The 15,583-nt window shown below is 55.2% G+C and overlaps 6 protein-coding genes across 6 annotated transcripts; 3 read left to right on the top strand and 3 right to left on the bottom strand.

Annotated features, from left to right (window-relative positions):
- Nucleotides 1-71: 71 nt before the first annotated feature.
- On the top strand, nucleotides 72-3,414 carry CDEST_12334 (uncharacterized protein). Its single transcript, XM_062928490.1, has one exon. It carries the CDS (start codon nucleotides 392-394, stop codon nucleotides 3,374-3,376), a length of 2,985 nt encoding a protein of 994 aa, XP_062784541.1. The 5' UTR covers nucleotides 72-391; the 3' UTR covers nucleotides 3,377-3,414.
- Nucleotide 3,415: 1 nt separating this feature from the next.
- On the bottom strand, nucleotides 3,416-5,228 carry CDEST_12333 (Putative BolA protein). The gene is made up of 3 exons (XM_062928489.1): nucleotides 4,621-5,228; nucleotides 4,449-4,555; nucleotides 3,416-4,385 (listed from the first exon to the last, which is right to left on the bottom strand). The coding sequence occupies exons 1-3, from the start codon at nucleotides 4,792-4,794 to the stop codon at nucleotides 4,187-4,189; spliced, it is 480 nt and encodes a 159-aa protein (XP_062784540.1). The 5' UTR covers nucleotides 4,795-5,228; the 3' UTR covers nucleotides 3,416-4,186.
- A 1,689-nt stretch (nucleotides 5,229-6,917) lies between these two features.
- CDEST_12332 (Putative AMP-dependent synthetase/ligase domain, AMP-binding enzyme domain, ANL) lies at nucleotides 6,918-9,366 on the top strand. The gene is made up of 3 exons (XM_062928488.1): nucleotides 6,918-7,464; nucleotides 7,566-7,861; nucleotides 7,919-9,366. The coding sequence occupies exons 1-3, from the start codon at nucleotides 7,044-7,046 to the stop codon at nucleotides 9,146-9,148; spliced, it is 1,947 nt and encodes a 648-aa protein (XP_062784539.1). The 5' UTR covers nucleotides 6,918-7,043; the 3' UTR covers nucleotides 9,149-9,366.
- A 1-nt stretch (nucleotide 9,367) lies between these two features.
- Nucleotides 9,368-11,095, bottom strand: CDEST_12331 (Putative translation Initiation factor eIF- 4e, eukaryotic translation initiation factor 4E (eIF-4E)). The gene is made up of 3 exons (XM_062928487.1): nucleotides 10,378-11,095; nucleotides 10,253-10,324; nucleotides 9,368-10,196 (listed from the first exon to the last, which is right to left on the bottom strand). Exons 1-3 carry the CDS (start codon nucleotides 10,588-10,590, stop codon nucleotides 9,708-9,710), a joined length of 774 nt encoding a protein of 257 aa, XP_062784538.1. The 5' UTR covers nucleotides 10,591-11,095; the 3' UTR covers nucleotides 9,368-9,707.
- A 1,937-nt stretch (nucleotides 11,096-13,032) lies between these two features.
- Nucleotides 13,033-14,447, top strand: CDEST_12330 (uncharacterized protein; the record flags this gene model as incomplete). Its single annotated transcript, XM_062928486.1, has 2 exons — nucleotides 13,033-13,588; nucleotides 13,648-14,447. The coding sequence occupies 2 exons, from the start codon at nucleotides 13,033-13,035 to the stop codon at nucleotides 14,445-14,447; spliced, it is 1,356 nt and encodes a 451-aa protein (XP_062784537.1).
- A 366-nt stretch (nucleotides 14,448-14,813) lies between these two features.
- CDEST_12329 (uncharacterized protein) lies at nucleotides 14,814-15,507 on the bottom strand. Its single transcript, XM_062928485.1, has one exon. It carries the CDS (start codon nucleotides 15,411-15,413, stop codon nucleotides 15,138-15,140), a length of 276 nt encoding a protein of 91 aa, XP_062784536.1. The 5' UTR covers nucleotides 15,414-15,507; the 3' UTR covers nucleotides 14,814-15,137.
- Between the last annotated feature and the right edge of the window lie 76 nt (nucleotides 15,508-15,583).

The raw sequence follows: 15,583 nt of genomic DNA, 5'->3' as shown, positions 1-15,583 counted from the left end.
ATCTTGGAGACCAACCAGAAAAGAACCCCGCAACTGCTTCCACTTTGTCTGCGTTCAGGCGAGTGGGACAGCCTCCATCCCCTGCAACACCAAAAAACGCGTCAGAGCGATCTTGGTTTCTATTCAGGCGCGTCGCTGTGATTGACCTTTCAACATTCACAATTCACAGAAATCTCTACAGCCCCAATACAGCTGCAATATCTAACCAAAAGACTTGGCCTGTGTGCCTGTTCTTTCCGGCATCACCCTTTGGTTTTGTGAGCTACTGAACATCAAGCCTATCAACTTCAACTCCACTTTCCTGCGATTCCAGTTACACCAACAACCAACCAGCCTCGAATGCAGGAGTTTACAGAGCTCGCTCACAGCTGTGGCCCTTGTTGTTGCCATCATGGCTAGTTCAACAAGCAGTACAGGCTCCTCTAACCCATCTACCCCTTTTGGTCTTGCCAACGGAACCCCGATACCTGAGAAATTCACAAGAATACCAAAGGACCAGCAAACCCTCCTAGATCGTGAGGATTCATGGATCTCGGTCATGAAACGTCATCCTCGCCAGGGAACTGTCAACTTGCCACCGAAAGCCCTCGAGAACGTCACATATTTACACACCTCCCGCACACTACCGCCTGCTGCCCAGAAGCCGAACACACTTGGCTCCAATGGATTAGCTGAGGCAGAACCTGCAGCTTTGACAGCACCAAGTCATGAACAAGAGAATGGAAATCACCCAAGCTCTAACCCTGGAACGCCCATTAGCTCCTGGTCAGAGTCTCCTCGGAGGTCTCCTTGTACCCCAAGACGACAGCATGTTACACCATCACCAGCACCGTCTATCAGGTCACAGGTTGCCACTGAACGCCCGTCTGGAGCATCCAAATTTCCTTCCCAATCTCCTCCGCCAGACCGCCCGAGCAGCCCTCAGATAGCGTCTTCGCCGCCCATACAGTCAGCCCCTAAACGGCACATTCCGCCTGTTGTTGGATCCAAGCGTCGCCCGATCGAGGCTTTTCCCTCAAGCAGCGCCGGTGTGGAAGAGGAGCTGGAAACAGCCATTCCTGATGCTCTCCTCGAGGCCACGCCACCTGTCAACCGTATGGCTGCACGCTTGGCTACGACGTCACAAGCTGTCACAAGCCCACCCTGCGGCCAGGGAAGCATGGTTCCATCCACTTATAAGGACGTTAAGAGCCCCGAAGTTAAGGCGGAAGGTCCCAACAAGAAGCGGCGCATGAAATCGATCAAGTTTGATTCAAGTCCGCAGGAGCGACCGGCGGAGAGTGGTTTTCCTTCCAAGACTTCTACTCGACCTACGGTGCTACTTTCGGCTTCCCAAGAAGAGTCATTGCCGACATCTTCGGCCTCACTAATCGCTTCCACGCTTCCTATCACTGATGCTCGGTCGTCTCTGGTAGCCCATCGGGTTGCGAGAGATATTTCAGGCCTTGGCCGAGCCGTTGCCAACGACGAACAAGTCGGTACCAATTCGCGTTCTAGCCTATCAACCCCAAAACCTGCTCACGTATCTGAAGACGAGGTAATGACAGGAGCTAGCAATTTGTCAGGAACGCGTCAGGCTGGGGCAGACGACGGTAGCTTCAACCAATCGACACAAAATGCGCGTTGCCAGCAGATACTCACATATCTAGACAGCGAGTGGAACAGAGAGGGTCTTGACTGGCTTCCACCAACGCTGAACCATTTCCGGTCGACTCTGACATATCGCAGCCTTGAGACCTTGCAGAAAATCACCAGCATGGCCATCAAAAATGGCACCAGGCTTTCACGACTGTGGTCTGAACCTGATGGTCTTCTCCATCGTGCAACCCTACACCAAACGAACGGCAAACTCGTATTTCCCGAGGAACTCGTCCACATGACATTTGACCTCTACGGGACGAAGATTGCAGGAACGACGAGCCATCGCGCAAGAACGACAGAGGAAGTCTCCAGGGGATCATCTCGGCCAGCGAGTCGGCGTGAAAGCCTGACCCAGGCGAGAGTTCCGAATCCCTCGCCACCCGAGTCACCGGCTGCAGTTCAAGCCGCACAAGAGGCACTAGTCAGTCAGGTTGTTCGCACCCGTCAAAGACGTGTCGAGAGGATTTCTCAACCGCCACTAGAGGTGACGGGCAAGACCTTTGCGCAGGCTCCTTTGGAGGCTTTCCGTAGCGCATACCCCTCCTATTCTGGGAGCATTGACGACTTTGTAAAAGCATGTCTAGCCATCAAAGACCTACGCCGAAAACTTCTGCTTCCCAAGTGGCTCTACGATGATTTCATCCGAGCTTTTGTGGATGGCTTCGTCCCTTACATCGAAACTCTGGACGACGACGAGCCCCCACTTTCGGCCTATCAGTGGTACGTTGAGCATGTCGACCGGCCGACATTTGAAGGCGGCATTGTGACGCGGGAGAACCTCCACCAAGTCTTCAAGGTGTACCACAGCGAATTCAAATCCGCAAAAGAGTCTGTTTTGGGAAAAACATCTCCGAATCTGGGAGCCGGACAGATGCCTTCCTTCGACAAGGCCGAGCTGCAACTTGAGAAGTGTCCTCAAGCGACAGTTGCCCAGACGATTGAGCCCACAGAGGCTCGACCAGAAAATCATGAGGCGAGAAGAACATCCGCCGCTCTCTCCCTTTTGCCAAATCAGTCTTCGTCTGTCACTGCTCAAGAGGCAAACAAGGGACCTGCAACTGGACGACATGCCAGCATCAAAGTCAAAGACCGCGGCCTTATGTCTATGGTATCGCGTACTACCCTCACTGGAGGGGACAAGGGCAAACGATTGCCAGTCAAAGAGCACCCAATCTTGTGGGACGCTCCAGCATCAGCTCCGGCCATCCAGCGTCACAGGAACGCTCTCCCGAGGGACGGAGACATCACCTTCGTTCCCAGTACCCCGCGACCTCGGACGGCGAACTCAAACGACGCCAGTTCCTTCAAGAACAACGACCAAACCCACGACGATCGCTTTCTCGGCACTATACCGACCACGCAGACAACCGTTCGTAAACCAATGCTGCCGGAGTGGAAGGATGCCATTCCTGCGAGACTTGATAGGAACGACATCGTCGCAGAAACGCCTACTCGGGGCTCGGCAGCTCCTGTCAAGACCCCGACTCAGCACCCCGCGGTGCGCCGAAGCCTGCCCATCTCATTCACCCCCACCACACCCTCGGCCTCCTTGCCGAGCGCGGAATCGCTGCGGGGTGGCACGCCGAAAAGCACGCTTTCGGACAACCGTATCAAAAAGCCCAAGAACGAAACGGAGGAGGAGAGAAAGAAGCGGAAAATGAGGGCCAAGCTTGAGAAGATGGCCAAGGAGGGGCGCCTGGCGCCGCCGCCCAGTTCCATGGCTCCCAAGTCGTAGAGGCTTGATTGGGGAGACAACCATGCCACTTTGCCTTCGAGTGGAATAGTGACAAGGTGCAGAGAGGGCATGGACGAGGCCTGTTATATCCGTTACGTTGCAACTGGGAAAGACTGCTGTGCCGTAGGCCGTCCAGAAAGTCGCCCGCGCTAGGCTGGTGGAGGATGCGTTTTGAAAAATTATGTATGATACCCCTATTTCCGTGCCAAGAACGGATCGATATTCAGTGCGTTACGCTGCAAGTGGGAATGCACTGTGTGACGCTAATGCTACGGTGAACTCGTGATACAAAAAGGCTGCGCCGAAATATATTGCACTGCCGCAGCCGAGGCTTACATTTCACAACGGAAACTGAAAATAAGGAACGAAGTTTCAAATTGCGCAAGCAATCGATTTGTATCTAACAAGACTGGATCTAGTTGTGCGTTTTTTTCCATGGCCGGCTCTCTGGAGAGTCTTTGAAGGTATCTAATGTTCCCTAAGAAAACATGTTGCCATTTTTTAATATGGCTCTACGTCGTATCCGAGTCGTCAATAAGATGTGAAGATGGATCCGAAGATGATAAGGATTGGTTTTCCGTGTCGCAGCAGCAAAAGCATGGCCCGACTCCGTTACTATGACCTAAACACCCTTCCTCTCTCAAGTGATCCCGTAAGTTGCCCTGTTGGTTTCCTAGTATACCGTCATGTCTTTCTTTCCTGGTGGAAAAGGTCGTATCTCTCGTGTCGTAATGCCCTCAGGGAGTGTTACATTCCCTCTCAAGGCGGTTTGTTGGGTATATCGGTTGTGTGGTATTTTATTGGTAGGTTTCAAGCCGAGTCCTCGGAGGACTGGGCCTCGGCGGCCTTCTTGGCCTTTTGTCGCTCCTCCTCCTCGGGAGTAAGGGTCTTGAGCTGAAGGGCGTGGATGCCGCCCTCGCGGGCCATTTCCTCACGGAGGAGGGCGTAGACCATGCGGTGGCGGGCGGACTGCATCTTAGACTTGAAGGCCTCGGAGGTGATAACGAGTCTGTAAAGCAATGGAGTTAGTGGACGGCTCCAATTTAACGAACAGCGGACTTGAGGGTCGTACCTGAAATGGGTTTCCTTGGAGGTGCTGCCGGCCATGGCCTTGTGGTGGCTGTGGAGGTGGGAGTCGTTGTAGATTTCGAGGGTTGTGGGGGAGAAGGCGGCGGTCACCTAATGGTCGTGTTAGCTGCGTGTGCTCGTGCTTGCGTCACCGTACATCTCGAAGAGCATCGCACCTTAGACCGGATGGCATCCTCGACGGGGGTGGCGGACGACATGGTTCCGAGGGGTCTGGCAGCGCCCGCTGAGAAGCCGAGGGCGTATCTTCGCAACATTGGTGTGTGTAGTTTGGTTATTCCTCCAGTCAAGCTACTCCCAATTCTGCCAACGACGGGGCGGAATGTGTTCATGGGGGAGTAGGAAAGGGGAGGAGGGAGGAAAGAAGGTGAAGAGGGGGGAAGGAGCACGTAGAAGTAGGTACGCGGCGGCGGCTTGCGGGCTGCAATGCGGTGCGGCGGTAAAGGAGTCTGGACGGAGGACGGTGTACGAAGCCGGACAGGGGAGAATAAGCAAAGCTGTCCTTGCTTCAGCTGCGTGGACCGTGGTTTGGTTGCGGAGTGCGGTATGGGTTGGGTAGCCCAACAACTTTTTTCGGTTTAGGTAGAGAGAGAAGAGTAGAATGACTGGAGCTGCGGCTGCATGTGCGCGAAAGGTACGGTGTGCAAAAGTGTCACCCTGGAACTTGGGACCTGGAGGCGAGCATGGATGATGTGGGAGGATGGAGAAACGAGCAGCAGATTTTCCCTCGCACACACAGGCCCGATACAATACAAAGAAGGTTCGGTGTGTCGGTGAGGGAAAAGAAGCGCAGGCATGCGGGATGGGCTTGGCAGGCAACATGGCACATGCGACCAACCCCTTGCGCGGCCAATCAGCGGGCCGGGGACGTTACTTCTGTCCTTCCGGTTGGTAACCGGGGCCCCACGGGCCACCAAGGAGCAATTCCAGCGGTGCTCACTCAGTGGTGGCCACTGGCAGGTCTCACAGGAGGACCAGACCAAACCTCTTTTCTCGTCTCGTCTGGTTTGTTTCTTCTATTACGCCGTGGGTCGCAACTCTCTTGTCGTTCTTGTTGCGTTGTCACACATACAAAAAAAAAAAGTAGATTGTCCTCTCCTTGCCAAGTCTGTTTTGGCATCCCCTCCTCTCCGGGCTATCCCCCGGTCTTGCTCTCATGTATCGTGTGAGCAGGAGGTGCCGAGGTGGTGGTCGCTCGCTCGCTCACTGGCCGACCAAGCTAGCTTTGCTTTTGCAGTCCGGGAAGTCTGTTAAGCCCACCGCCCTTCTTTGCTTCTTCTTCGACAAGCCCGGAAATTCGTCCATGCCCATGTCTTGACGCTAGCGCCGTATTGGACGTTGTGGACCAACTGGAACACCTAGCAGAACAACTGGAGAACACACGCAGGCGACAGCAACAGCAAACACATGGACATCCCCGACACGCACCTCTCACTTTCTTCGATGACTCCTCCACCCAGTCCCACATTGCCAATTCTCCATTTCTGCTCACCGCGTCTTTCCCGAACGCTGGCTGGCCCCCAAACCCCCGTCACCGCGCATCACAAGAAAAGGAGTACACGAGAGAGAGGTTTCGCAACACTGCAGAAGAGCTCCGCTTTGCCCTCTTCTCTTAACACCTTGAACCTCCCGCCCAAAGCACTACTTGGGCACCTGATCACCAAGATTTCCGGTTCCAGAATATCCAGCTGTTCATTCACAATGTCGCCAATGCATGCGGGCGGGGGAGCTTTCCCAATCACAGGCACCTTGCATGGATGATCGAATGGAGTGACGTGTGGTACGGTAACATCAACGTTCGGCAGCGGCAGAGGATGCAGCAGAAGCACCAGCAACGGCGGCGGCGGCGGCAGCACCAGCACCAGCACCAGCAGATGTAGCAAGACAGCTAAGATCTTTCCCTCCAACTATCCGTCCCTCCATTGCATAGCGCCTGGGTACGACAAGGAGGAGGAGGAGAAGGAGTTGGCGTTCAACCGGTCCCCGCCACTACCTAATGGTCGGGTGGTGTACGTACTTTAGGGCGTGTGGACCGTGGACCGTGGACCATGGAGCGAGATGCCGCTGATGGGCATTCGAACCCAAGACGCCGGATCCAAAACCGCAACTGGGCATCCATGATCTGAATTCCCACCCGCACTTCTGCTCATTTCACTGTGTGTTGTGGTACTGGTACAGAGTCAGAGCTTCTTGCCAGTAGCTCCGTAGTGAAGCCTCAACTACCTAGATAGTGTGGCCCGGGCAAGCCTCATACCCACAACTCAAGTTTTCCGTCCGGTCTTCGGCAGATCCTACCGGCGGCCCTGCAGGGAGAAGTCCGATCCGGGACCTGACAGTGACACCAACCAAAAAGAATTACCACCTGTACACACTCTTACACACACACGCGCGCCGCGCTCGCCCACCACCACCACCACCACCACCAACATCCGAGGGCAATCATCGAAGCCCAGGGTCCGTCCCCTCCCCCAATATCCACTCCGTCCAACAACTCCGTGGTCCGATCCGTTTCCATCATAACGCCATTGATAACGACGCATATCAACCCCCTTTCCCCTCCCCCCCTCTTCCCCACACTTCCATGTTGCCCTCCGGTTTGCGGAATGTAGCTCGACGGCCCGGCTGCTGCTGCTGCTGCCGAATATCCCCTTTCTCAGCCGCCCCCGTCATCCTCGCCGCCGCCGTCGCCGCCGGTGCTACAGCTCCCGCAAGCTACTCCTTCCGACCCATATCCCGATTCTTCGCTGCCGCCCGCGCATCGCGATCCGCAAGAATGGCTTCCACGACCTCTCTCCCAAGACTTCCCCTCTTCGAGGCCATCTCCCAGCACGACCCCGAGTCCACCGTCGTCGTCCACTCGCTCTCTGGCCGCCGCTTCAAGTACGGGGAGCTGCTCGGTGATGTGCGCCGCGCCCGAGACAAGCTGCTGGACTCGGCCGGCAAGTCGGACCTCAGCGGCGAGCGCATCGCCTTCCTGGTAGAGAACAGCTACGACTATGTAGGTAAGCCAAGTCGCGTGCCCCCGATATGCCTTCCACAGCTTCCCCTTGCTGTGAGTCGAGTAGTGCGCTGCGGTCCTGACACGTGCCTGCTTGCCTCCTAGTGACTCTCCTCGCCGCATTTGCTGCGCGCTCCATCGCCGTACCCCTCTCTCCGGCCTTCCCCGCGGCGGAGCTCCAATACATCCTGAACCAGAGCGAGGCGTCGCTGCTCGTGTCCTCTGCCAAGTTTGCTGCCAAAGCGAGAGAGGTCCTCGCGACGGAACTCATCTCGAATCCTACACAGGTCGAGCTGCAGAAACACCTCGGCGGCGGTGCGCATGAACGAGTCGAACTCGAAGCCGCCGACGTAGACAGCGCCGGCATGATGCTGTACACCTCGGGCACCACAAACAGGCCGGTCCGTATCCATTGAACCTCCCTCGCCCAACACCAGGCGATACTAACACCCTCCGAGAAAGGCGTGTTGCTCCCCCAGTCCGTCTTGACGGCACAGTCCCAGTCTCTGATTGAGGCATGGAACTACACCACTACGGACCACCTCCTCCACGTCCTCCCCCTCCACCACATCCACGGCACCGTCAACGCTGTCCTCACGCCCCTCCTCTCCGGCTCCACGATCGAGTTCATGTTCCCCTTCAACGCTGACGCCGTCTGGAGGCGTCTCGCCGCACCCTTCATCCAGAGCAACGGTGTCGCCAACGGTGTGACTAACGGCGTCAACGGCACGCACGCCATTCCCAGGGAGAAGATCACGTTCTTCACTGTGGTCCCGACGGTCTACTCCCGCCTCCTCGCGGTCCACAAGGACCTGCCTCTCGACCCCGCCGAACCGACGCGCGAGGCCGTCTCCCCGCGGCACATGCGCCTCGCCATCTCCGGCTCCGCCGCCCTGCCGACGCCCATCAAGGAATCGTGGAAGACCTTGTCCAAGGGCAACGTCCTCCTCGAGCGCTACGGCATGACAGAGGTGGGCATGGCCCTCTCCTGCGGCCTCGACTTCGCCGACCGCGTCGACGGCAGTGTCGGCTGGCCCCTCCCCGGCGTCGAGGCCCGCCTCGTCGACATGGACACCGGCCTTGTCATCCCCCCCGGCGAGGACGTCGACCCGGACACCGGCCGTGAGCGGTCCGGCGAGATCCAGCTCCGCGGCCCCACCGTCTTTAAAGAGTACTGGCGCAATCCTGAGGCCACGGCCAAGGAGTTCGTCCAAGGGGAGGACGGCAAGGGCAGGTGGTTCAAGACGGGCGACGTCGCCGTCCGCAGGCCCGTCCCCAACGCCGGCTCCAACCCGGCCCAGTCCTCCTGGGCCAGGGGCGACTTGTACTTCATCCAGGGCCGCAAGAGCGCCGACATCATCAAGACAGGTGGCGAAAAAGTCAGTGCCCTTGAGGTTGAGCGCGAGCTGCTCTCGCTGCCCGAAGTCGCCGAGGCGGCTGTCGTCGCCGTTCCTTCGGGCAAGTGGGGTTCTAAGGTCGGCGCCGTCGTCATCCTCAACAAGGACGTTGTCCCCCACTGGTCCCCGATGGCCATGCGGAGGGCTCTCCGCGACCGCCTTGTCAATTACAAGATCCCCCAGGTCCTCAAGGTTGTCGATCACATCCCTCGCAACGCCATGGGTAAAATCAACAAGAAACAGCTGGTCCAGGCCGTTTTCGAGGACCAGTTTAGTGGCGACGAAATGTAATGATAGTATTGTAAACAGAAGAAAGTATGTGTATAGCAAGACGTGAGTAATTGCGAGCACATGGTTGAGTAGAAGGGAAATCTTGGATAGAGTTGAGGGTAAGCCTGCACGAAATGAAAAAAGTCACCTCCCTCACTTCGGCCGGGCGTGTGTGCGCGCGCACCAAGGCGATTCGGCCTAAACCTAGGTATCTATTCCGGATATTTGTATCCGCCTATGTACTGTCGATCATGGCCGTCTAGAAGTTCCAAAAAAACCCATTGATCTCTTTTTTCTCTTCACAGCAACGCCTTCGTCAAGAGCTCCAAAGACTATCATGAGAGAACCCTTTCCGCCCCAGAGATGCGTGATCATCGATGCATTAGCATTGCCCCGTTATCATCCTCCACTGGCATAGGGTCAAAAAAGATTGGGGACGGTGTCGGCTGAGAAATGCGACGGGGAGTGATATCATGCAGACGCGAGTTGACCTCCTCGACGGGATGAGGGGCCAACCAAGTCCGATAAAATGCAGTGGTGTGTCATGTATTGTGTTATTCCAGATGTGCGGGCGATTGTATTAGACGGTGTGCTTGGCCTTCGCACGGCTGCTTCCGCTATGCGCGCTGTCGGTGTGGCCCGAGAACTCGACGACCTCGGTGGGCGGGAGGTTCAAGATGTCCTTAAAGCGCTTGCCGATGCTCAAGAGGATATCACGGCCCTTATCCTGGGAACGGCCCTTGCCACCGGCCACATCGCCATCGCCACGGCCAGGAATGCTCTTTCCGATGGTACGAGTCCAGACACCAATACGGAAGAAAGCCTTGCGCACGTTGACAACGACGCCCATAACCTCTCCGTCGTCCTCACCCTCGAGGGTCTCGCCAATAGCGGCCAACATGACGTGGAGCCAGAGGTCATCAATGGGGATGCTGCGCTTCTCCTTGAACTGGTAGGACCACTTGCCACCATGCTTGTTCTGAGCATCCTCCCATTCGGGACGGACGCCGGCCTTGAAGAGGTGGTAGTCGGACTTGAGGGCCAGCTCGGAGACGGGAGCGATGTTGTTCTGAAGGCCAATTAGTAGGTGAATAGAGGGGTCGTGGGGAAGGAAGGTGCACATACATAGACACCCCAGAATTCCTCAACCGAGTTGAAGGTGATGACCTCCTTCAGAAGGTCGTTCCAGTTGTCACCCTGCGCCATATCAGTATGCGATTATTTGCGAGTCTCCAACAAGGCGAACTGACCTTGCCACTGGGGGGCTTGGTGAACCACAGAGTCCACTTGTTCTGCAAAGGGTGCTTGACGTTGAAGTTCTCCTTGTCGTGGAAGACAGTGACGGGCTTCTCGGCGTCGTTCTCCTTGGTCTCGCTCTTCTCAGCACCCTCGGGGGAGATGGGGATGGTGGAGAGATCGACCTGCTGGTCGGGGTTCGTGGGTGTTTGCACAGTGGTCGCCATCGTGACGGGATTGTTGTGGTATCGAAGGTGCAGTGTTGTTCAAGATCGGACCGATGAGGGGTAGAAGTGATAGAGACGCTGGGGGAAGCAGACTCTATGAAGGGAAAGACGAGGAGATGTATCTCGACCGAATGCGGGCGGCCAAAGTGAATAGGATGGTGGTCGCGAATAGAGTTGGAAGAGTTGGTGAGTGGGAGGGTTCCGCTCGGAAGTGGCTGGACAATATAGGTTGTGGTGGTGGTGACGACGGTTGCTCGCTTCACTGTTGAAAAGGCACTGGAGGGCGGCGATTGCTTCCTTCCAGAGACTTGAATGTGGCGGAGGTTCCGACGTTGCGCCAGGCAAAGTCAGTGATATTTCGGAGAAGGCGGGTTAGAGGAAGGCAAGAACGGGCGACGACGTTCTTCTTCGTAGAGTTGACGATGGGGTCCGGATAGGAAGTTGCGATGGGTTTGCACTTTGGCAAAGGATTGCGCTCGGTAGCACAGCAGAGTAGAGAGAGAGCGTGCACCAAGAGGGCCTTGCCGGTCGCAAAAAAATGCCCAAGCGGGAGACCCTTGATCCGCCAACCGGAGGGCAACAAGACATCGAAAAAGTGGGTTCCATTTTGGACCTCAGTGAAAGGTGAAGCCCTTTTTTTGCGCAATTACGACCTTAGCTCAGCACGTAAGGCAGGTACCGCCCGCCGTCCACCCACCAAGTTGGTGCCAGGGTGTGGTTAGGGCGAAGGAAAGCCCCGATGGCAGCGAGCCCCAGGTGAAAGGTGAGAGGTGAGAGGTGAGAGCGGAGGTGAGTCCAGCCTGATGGCACTAATGCCGATGTGGTCACCTCGAGAGAGACTAGGTTTGCGGAAGTTTAAGCAGTCCCGGTGGAGGTTTGTTGTCAACGTGCTCCAATGGCTGCACGTACCGGCTGGCAAACCTTGCAGACTGGCCTATCGTTTGTTGTTTGCCAGGAGGTGTGCCATGCCTCCCTCGTTGTCTACAGTAGGTACCTGGGTAGTATCATGACTCCATCAATTAATCCGCTTTGCTGCTTTGCCAACTGGCGGTCTAATCACTCTGTACGCTGTTCTACTTGGGAAAGTCACTTAGTCGAAGCTCCATGCCCTTCCGAATTAGATACATCCGAGGAAGCTAAACTCACGTATCTCTCGTGTCTCACGGGGTCTGCATGTCAGTGTCATCCATTCATCAGACAATGCTCCTGTCATCGGTGTCATTTTCGATTGTGCTTCCTTCGATCTTTCGTTCCCTCTCTCTCTCTTTCTGGTCGTTCAGAAAATTATCGGCCTGGCCCGAGGGTCCTCTCCTTACCCCGTCTACTGCCCCTTCCTACGCCTAAAGCCACATCCTTGTTTCGAGATCACACCCTTCTCCCACCCCCGAGGCACAAAGTTCGTGTATTTTCGGTTCAGCTCTTGAAGGTTTCTTATTTTATCCGGTCTGTTCAAATGGCCTCTATCCTACGCCGCCCCCCCCCCCCCCCGTCTCCGTCCCCCTTCTTTACAGTTTCCTCTTGTCCGACCATGTCCTATTGGTCCCGAGTCAAATACTTCGGCGTCACCCAGCACCCTCTTCTTATGCACTCTAAAAGTCAAGTATCGTATGAGTCGAGGTCAGCCTCGAGTGAAATGTCTTTGAGGACTTGTTTGAACCAGGTTACCCTGCTTGTTTCAGCCTGTGGACCCTCGACATACCCCCATTATCGCCCAGGGCTCTGTTGACCAGCCTACTGTGCCTTTGTATCAAGGTCATCATCTCTCTTTTCGATTTGTACAACATGTTAAACAGAAATAGCATTGTCCCTTACAAGTCGCCCTGCTTCACTAATGAAAGCAGATCAGAACCGCAGGGGGAAGGACCAAGCGGTCTTTGATTGTATGTTCTACTGCCCGGTGGTTGGATCTCTATGCATTCATCAAGTCCATTATCTGCCCCGCGTGACACCGCAAGCAACGTACATCAATTGATGCTCGATAGGAATTAATGTAGCATCTTTCTTTTCTTTATGGCTCAGTCCATGGTACCGAGATCCGTGTCGTCTTCGGGCGATTGGCTCGTGAGAAGACGGCGACAAAGCCTGCATACCAGCGAAGAACTCATTGAGTCTCTTATACTGTGTGCCTTTCTAGGCGTTACACCTTGCCATTACTAAAAAGGACAAGGAGCTTATTGTGTCTAAAAGAACTCATTGTCGAGACCATCAGCATATCCCACTTTGACAGGCGTTGCCCAACCGAGGCAACATATATAAGTTCCAGTAAGAGCCATGAACGTTGACAATGATATGTCAATATTGCCATTCCGGGGCACAAAGGCTACATTTGAGTAAGGAAACGCCCATTTCTGGACTTGCCGTCGCTTGGAGGCAAACGCGATTCGTCTCATCTTCTTTTCTTCCCCCCTCGCTTGCACTTCAGAGAGCACCACGATATTCGAAATGTCACCCTCTAAACATGACCAAGGCAGTCAGGCGACCAGACAACGTAGGCAAGGCGCAGCCCACATCAGTCAGCGGTCGATACCCTCGGCAACCAAGCCATCGACGGCCAAAACAATCATGGCCGAAGACATGAAGGAACTGGAAGGCTTCCTCCCCAATCGTCTTCCTCTTCAATGGAACCTCCCCGAAAGCCAGCTCACCGACGACTTCTTTGCAAAGCATTATACTGCCATTGTGTCGGATGTAATGCTCCATGTTGGTGATATGTTTAGAGTTGGCGACATCCCGCCCCAGGGTTCTATCTGGACCATTGATGCTGGACGCAAAGACGGTGACTTGGAGTCCATTGTACGACCAATCGCACGGCCGAGCCCTTCGGACCCAAACCCATGGGATGATCTGATGGCATGCAGCACGAAGCGCCCAGCCGTGATGCTGGCGGTCTTCATGGAGATATACTCGAGACAGTTGTTCTCCGTACAGCTTTTCGGGGCAGACGATAAACAAAGGCAGACACTTACGTGTCAGGATGAACAGTTTATCGGGCACGAAGGTGAGTGACCCCCTTGGCTTGAGTGATGCGGCCAAGACTTTGTAACTCACTTCATCCAGGTTTCCGCCGTTCAAAACTGAGAGCGACGACAGTAAGAACGTTTCTTGACGAGACACACGGTCTTCCGCCACACTTCTGGGCCCACGTGGACCAATTTGCCTCAAGAGTGTTTAAGCTCCTTCATCCCGCCCTGACATGGGTTCGGATGACATGGCCTAAGAACGGCAACAACCCCTCGATCCGATCTGTCTTCCAGAGAATACACCAAGACACTGCATATGCGGCATGGTTCGCCGTCAACGTCCGAATGTCGCCCGCTGTACTCGAATTCGACTGGCGACTTCCGGGCGAACGCTACCTCCCGGACCAAGCCGAACTCTATCCGGAGGTGTACAGGAAGCATCAACGCGAGGTATTGGAGCGAGAGCGCAACAAACCGCTTACTGGTGGGGTAGCTCGTCGAGGGCGTGATGACCCCAAGCCTCCAAAGAGGACTGCTAGGGTCATGATTTCGGTAGTGCCTCGTGTCCAACGGTTCACGCTCATCGCCGGCGCCGAGGGCGAGAAACCCCTTGGCTTTCACAAGACGACTCTGTTACCCCCGCAAGTTGTCTACTATCAGGGGCTCGACAATGACCAAGATGACGCGGCCCAGTTCAGACAAGGGCCTCCCAAATACCTGTCAAGAAGGAACTTGTTGATGCGGGCACTGTACATCCCCTCAATCATCTGTTTCGTAATATCGATTGTACTCCTTGTGGGCCGCTTGCCCTGGTTTCGAGTTTTCAGATATGGTGTAGCAGTTTGTCAAGCCGCTCTGGGTGGGAGTCAGCTTCCGCTGAGCCGGACGTCCGCTTAGCTTGCTTCATGGCAAATTGTCATACACTAAGTAGCAAAAGGCCATTCGGCATCTAAGAGTTCTGAGGCTTCTGCAGGTTGTTGGCGTTGGGTGAATGGAATTCATCTTGTAGAGTGGGACATGTATAATTAGATACACGATGTTATAACAGCCGATCACTCCTCCATGACTTTATGTGAAAGGGAGCATTAGAAGGACACCAAAAAGTTGAATGCGCCGAGGGGGAATCGAACCCCCGGCTCCCCGACGCTGCTGGATGGCAACGGAGAATTTTACCACTAAACCATCGGCGCAGGAAGTCGATGTAGTAGTCAACGACCGACAGACACCATTAGGAAACGGTTCAGGTTGAGATGAATATATTGGCAGTCTATGTGGTTGTGTGCGTGAAGGCGGGGGATGAGGGCTGCAAGTCGTGTTCCCAGGACAAATTTACTACCGTATCTAGGTAAGGTACCTACCTCGGTACCAGTCGCCAGTGGTGCGCCCCCACCTGTCCCGTAGCAAGCTCAGATTGCTCAGTCAATTTGAGATTGCCATAGTCATCAAGCCCGCGGTTGTAGGACATGCCTCTGAAAGACTACTCTCGGTTTACGATGTTGGGGGGTGTGTTTCTTGGAGAGACGTTGCCGGTTCATTGAAGAGGGACGGCGTGACAACCTAGCCAATTGTTAAGCAGGCATTGACGGGTTAGGAAGGACCCCTTGAACAGTCAAGACTGCTGGAGAGGGGATAAGAACAGGTGACATATGTACATGGGAACCTCAGAGAGCAGGAAATGGTCAAATTTTGAAAGGGGTCCTGGGTCCTTTGGCAAGGCAACCAACTTCGGGGAGCCCGATATATCTGCATAAAGGCCTTTGGGCTGAACAGCCCGGGCAACATCAGTTGAGACCGGTTTGCTGCTGGGAAGGAAGGGTCTCCCGTGGTTTTGCCACAAAAGGCTGGGAGCCCACTGTCAGGCATCTAGGTTGCTTTTCCAGGTCGAGTCAGGCGGTGAGAGAAGCAATGTCAAGCAAGGTCGGGAGGGCTAAGCAGTGAGTAACCTGCAATGGTGTTAAGCGCCGGCAGCGAGGAGTGTCAGATCGTTGGCCTGTACAGAGTACGGATACAGATAGACGACAGTGAAATCCGGT

The sequence above is a fragment of the Colletotrichum destructivum genome, chromosome 8, assembly GCF_034447905.1.
Source record: "Colletotrichum destructivum chromosome 8, complete sequence".
Taxonomy (NCBI): domain Eukaryota; kingdom Fungi; phylum Ascomycota; class Sordariomycetes; order Glomerellales; family Glomerellaceae; genus Colletotrichum; species Colletotrichum destructivum.
Note: the sequence above shows the minus strand (reverse complement) of the source record. Positions and strands in the feature narration are given on the sequence as shown.

Excerpts from the sequence above, each read along its gene's own strand:
- CDEST_12334 (XM_062928490.1), top strand. The coding sequence starts at position 392 with ATGGCTAGTTCAACAAGCAGTACAGGCTCCTCTAACCCATCTACCCCT.
- CDEST_12333 (XM_062928489.1), bottom strand. The coding sequence starts at position 4,794 with ATGAACACATTCCGCCCCGTCGTTGGCAGAATTGGGAGTAGCTTGACT. Across the intron at positions 4,556-4,620 it reads AGGATGCCATCCGGTCTAAG|GTGACCGCCGCCTTCTCCCC; the intron begins GTGCGATGCTCT and ends CACGACCATTAG. Across the intron at positions 4,386-4,448 it reads TCCAAGGAAACCCATTTCAG|ACTCGTTATCACCTCCGAGG; the intron begins GTACGACCCTCA and ends ATTGCTTTACAG.
- CDEST_12332 (XM_062928488.1), top strand. The coding sequence starts at position 7,044 with ATGTTGCCCTCCGGTTTGCGGAATGTAGCTCGACGGCCCGGCTGCTGC. Across the intron at positions 7,465-7,565 it reads GAACAGCTACGACTATGTAG|TGACTCTCCTCGCCGCATTT; the intron begins GTAAGCCAAGTC and ends CTTGCCTCCTAG. Across the intron at positions 7,862-7,918 it reads CGGGCACCACAAACAGGCCG|AAAGGCGTGTTGCTCCCCCA; the intron begins GTCCGTATCCAT and ends ACACCCTCCGAG.
- CDEST_12331 (XM_062928487.1), bottom strand. The coding sequence starts at position 10,590 with ATGGCGACCACTGTGCAAACACCCACGAACCCCGACCAGCAGGTCGAT. Across the intron at positions 10,325-10,377 it reads CCAAGCCCCCCAGTGGCAAG|GGTGACAACTGGAACGACCT; the intron begins GTCAGTTCGCCT and ends GATATGGCGCAG. Across the intron at positions 10,197-10,252 it reads AGGAATTCTGGGGTGTCTAT|AACAACATCGCTCCCGTCTC; the intron begins GTATGTGCACCT and ends ATTGGCCTTCAG.
- CDEST_12329 (XM_062928485.1), bottom strand. The coding sequence starts at position 15,413 with ATGCCTGACAGTGGGCTCCCAGCCTTTTGTGGCAAAACCACGGGAGAC.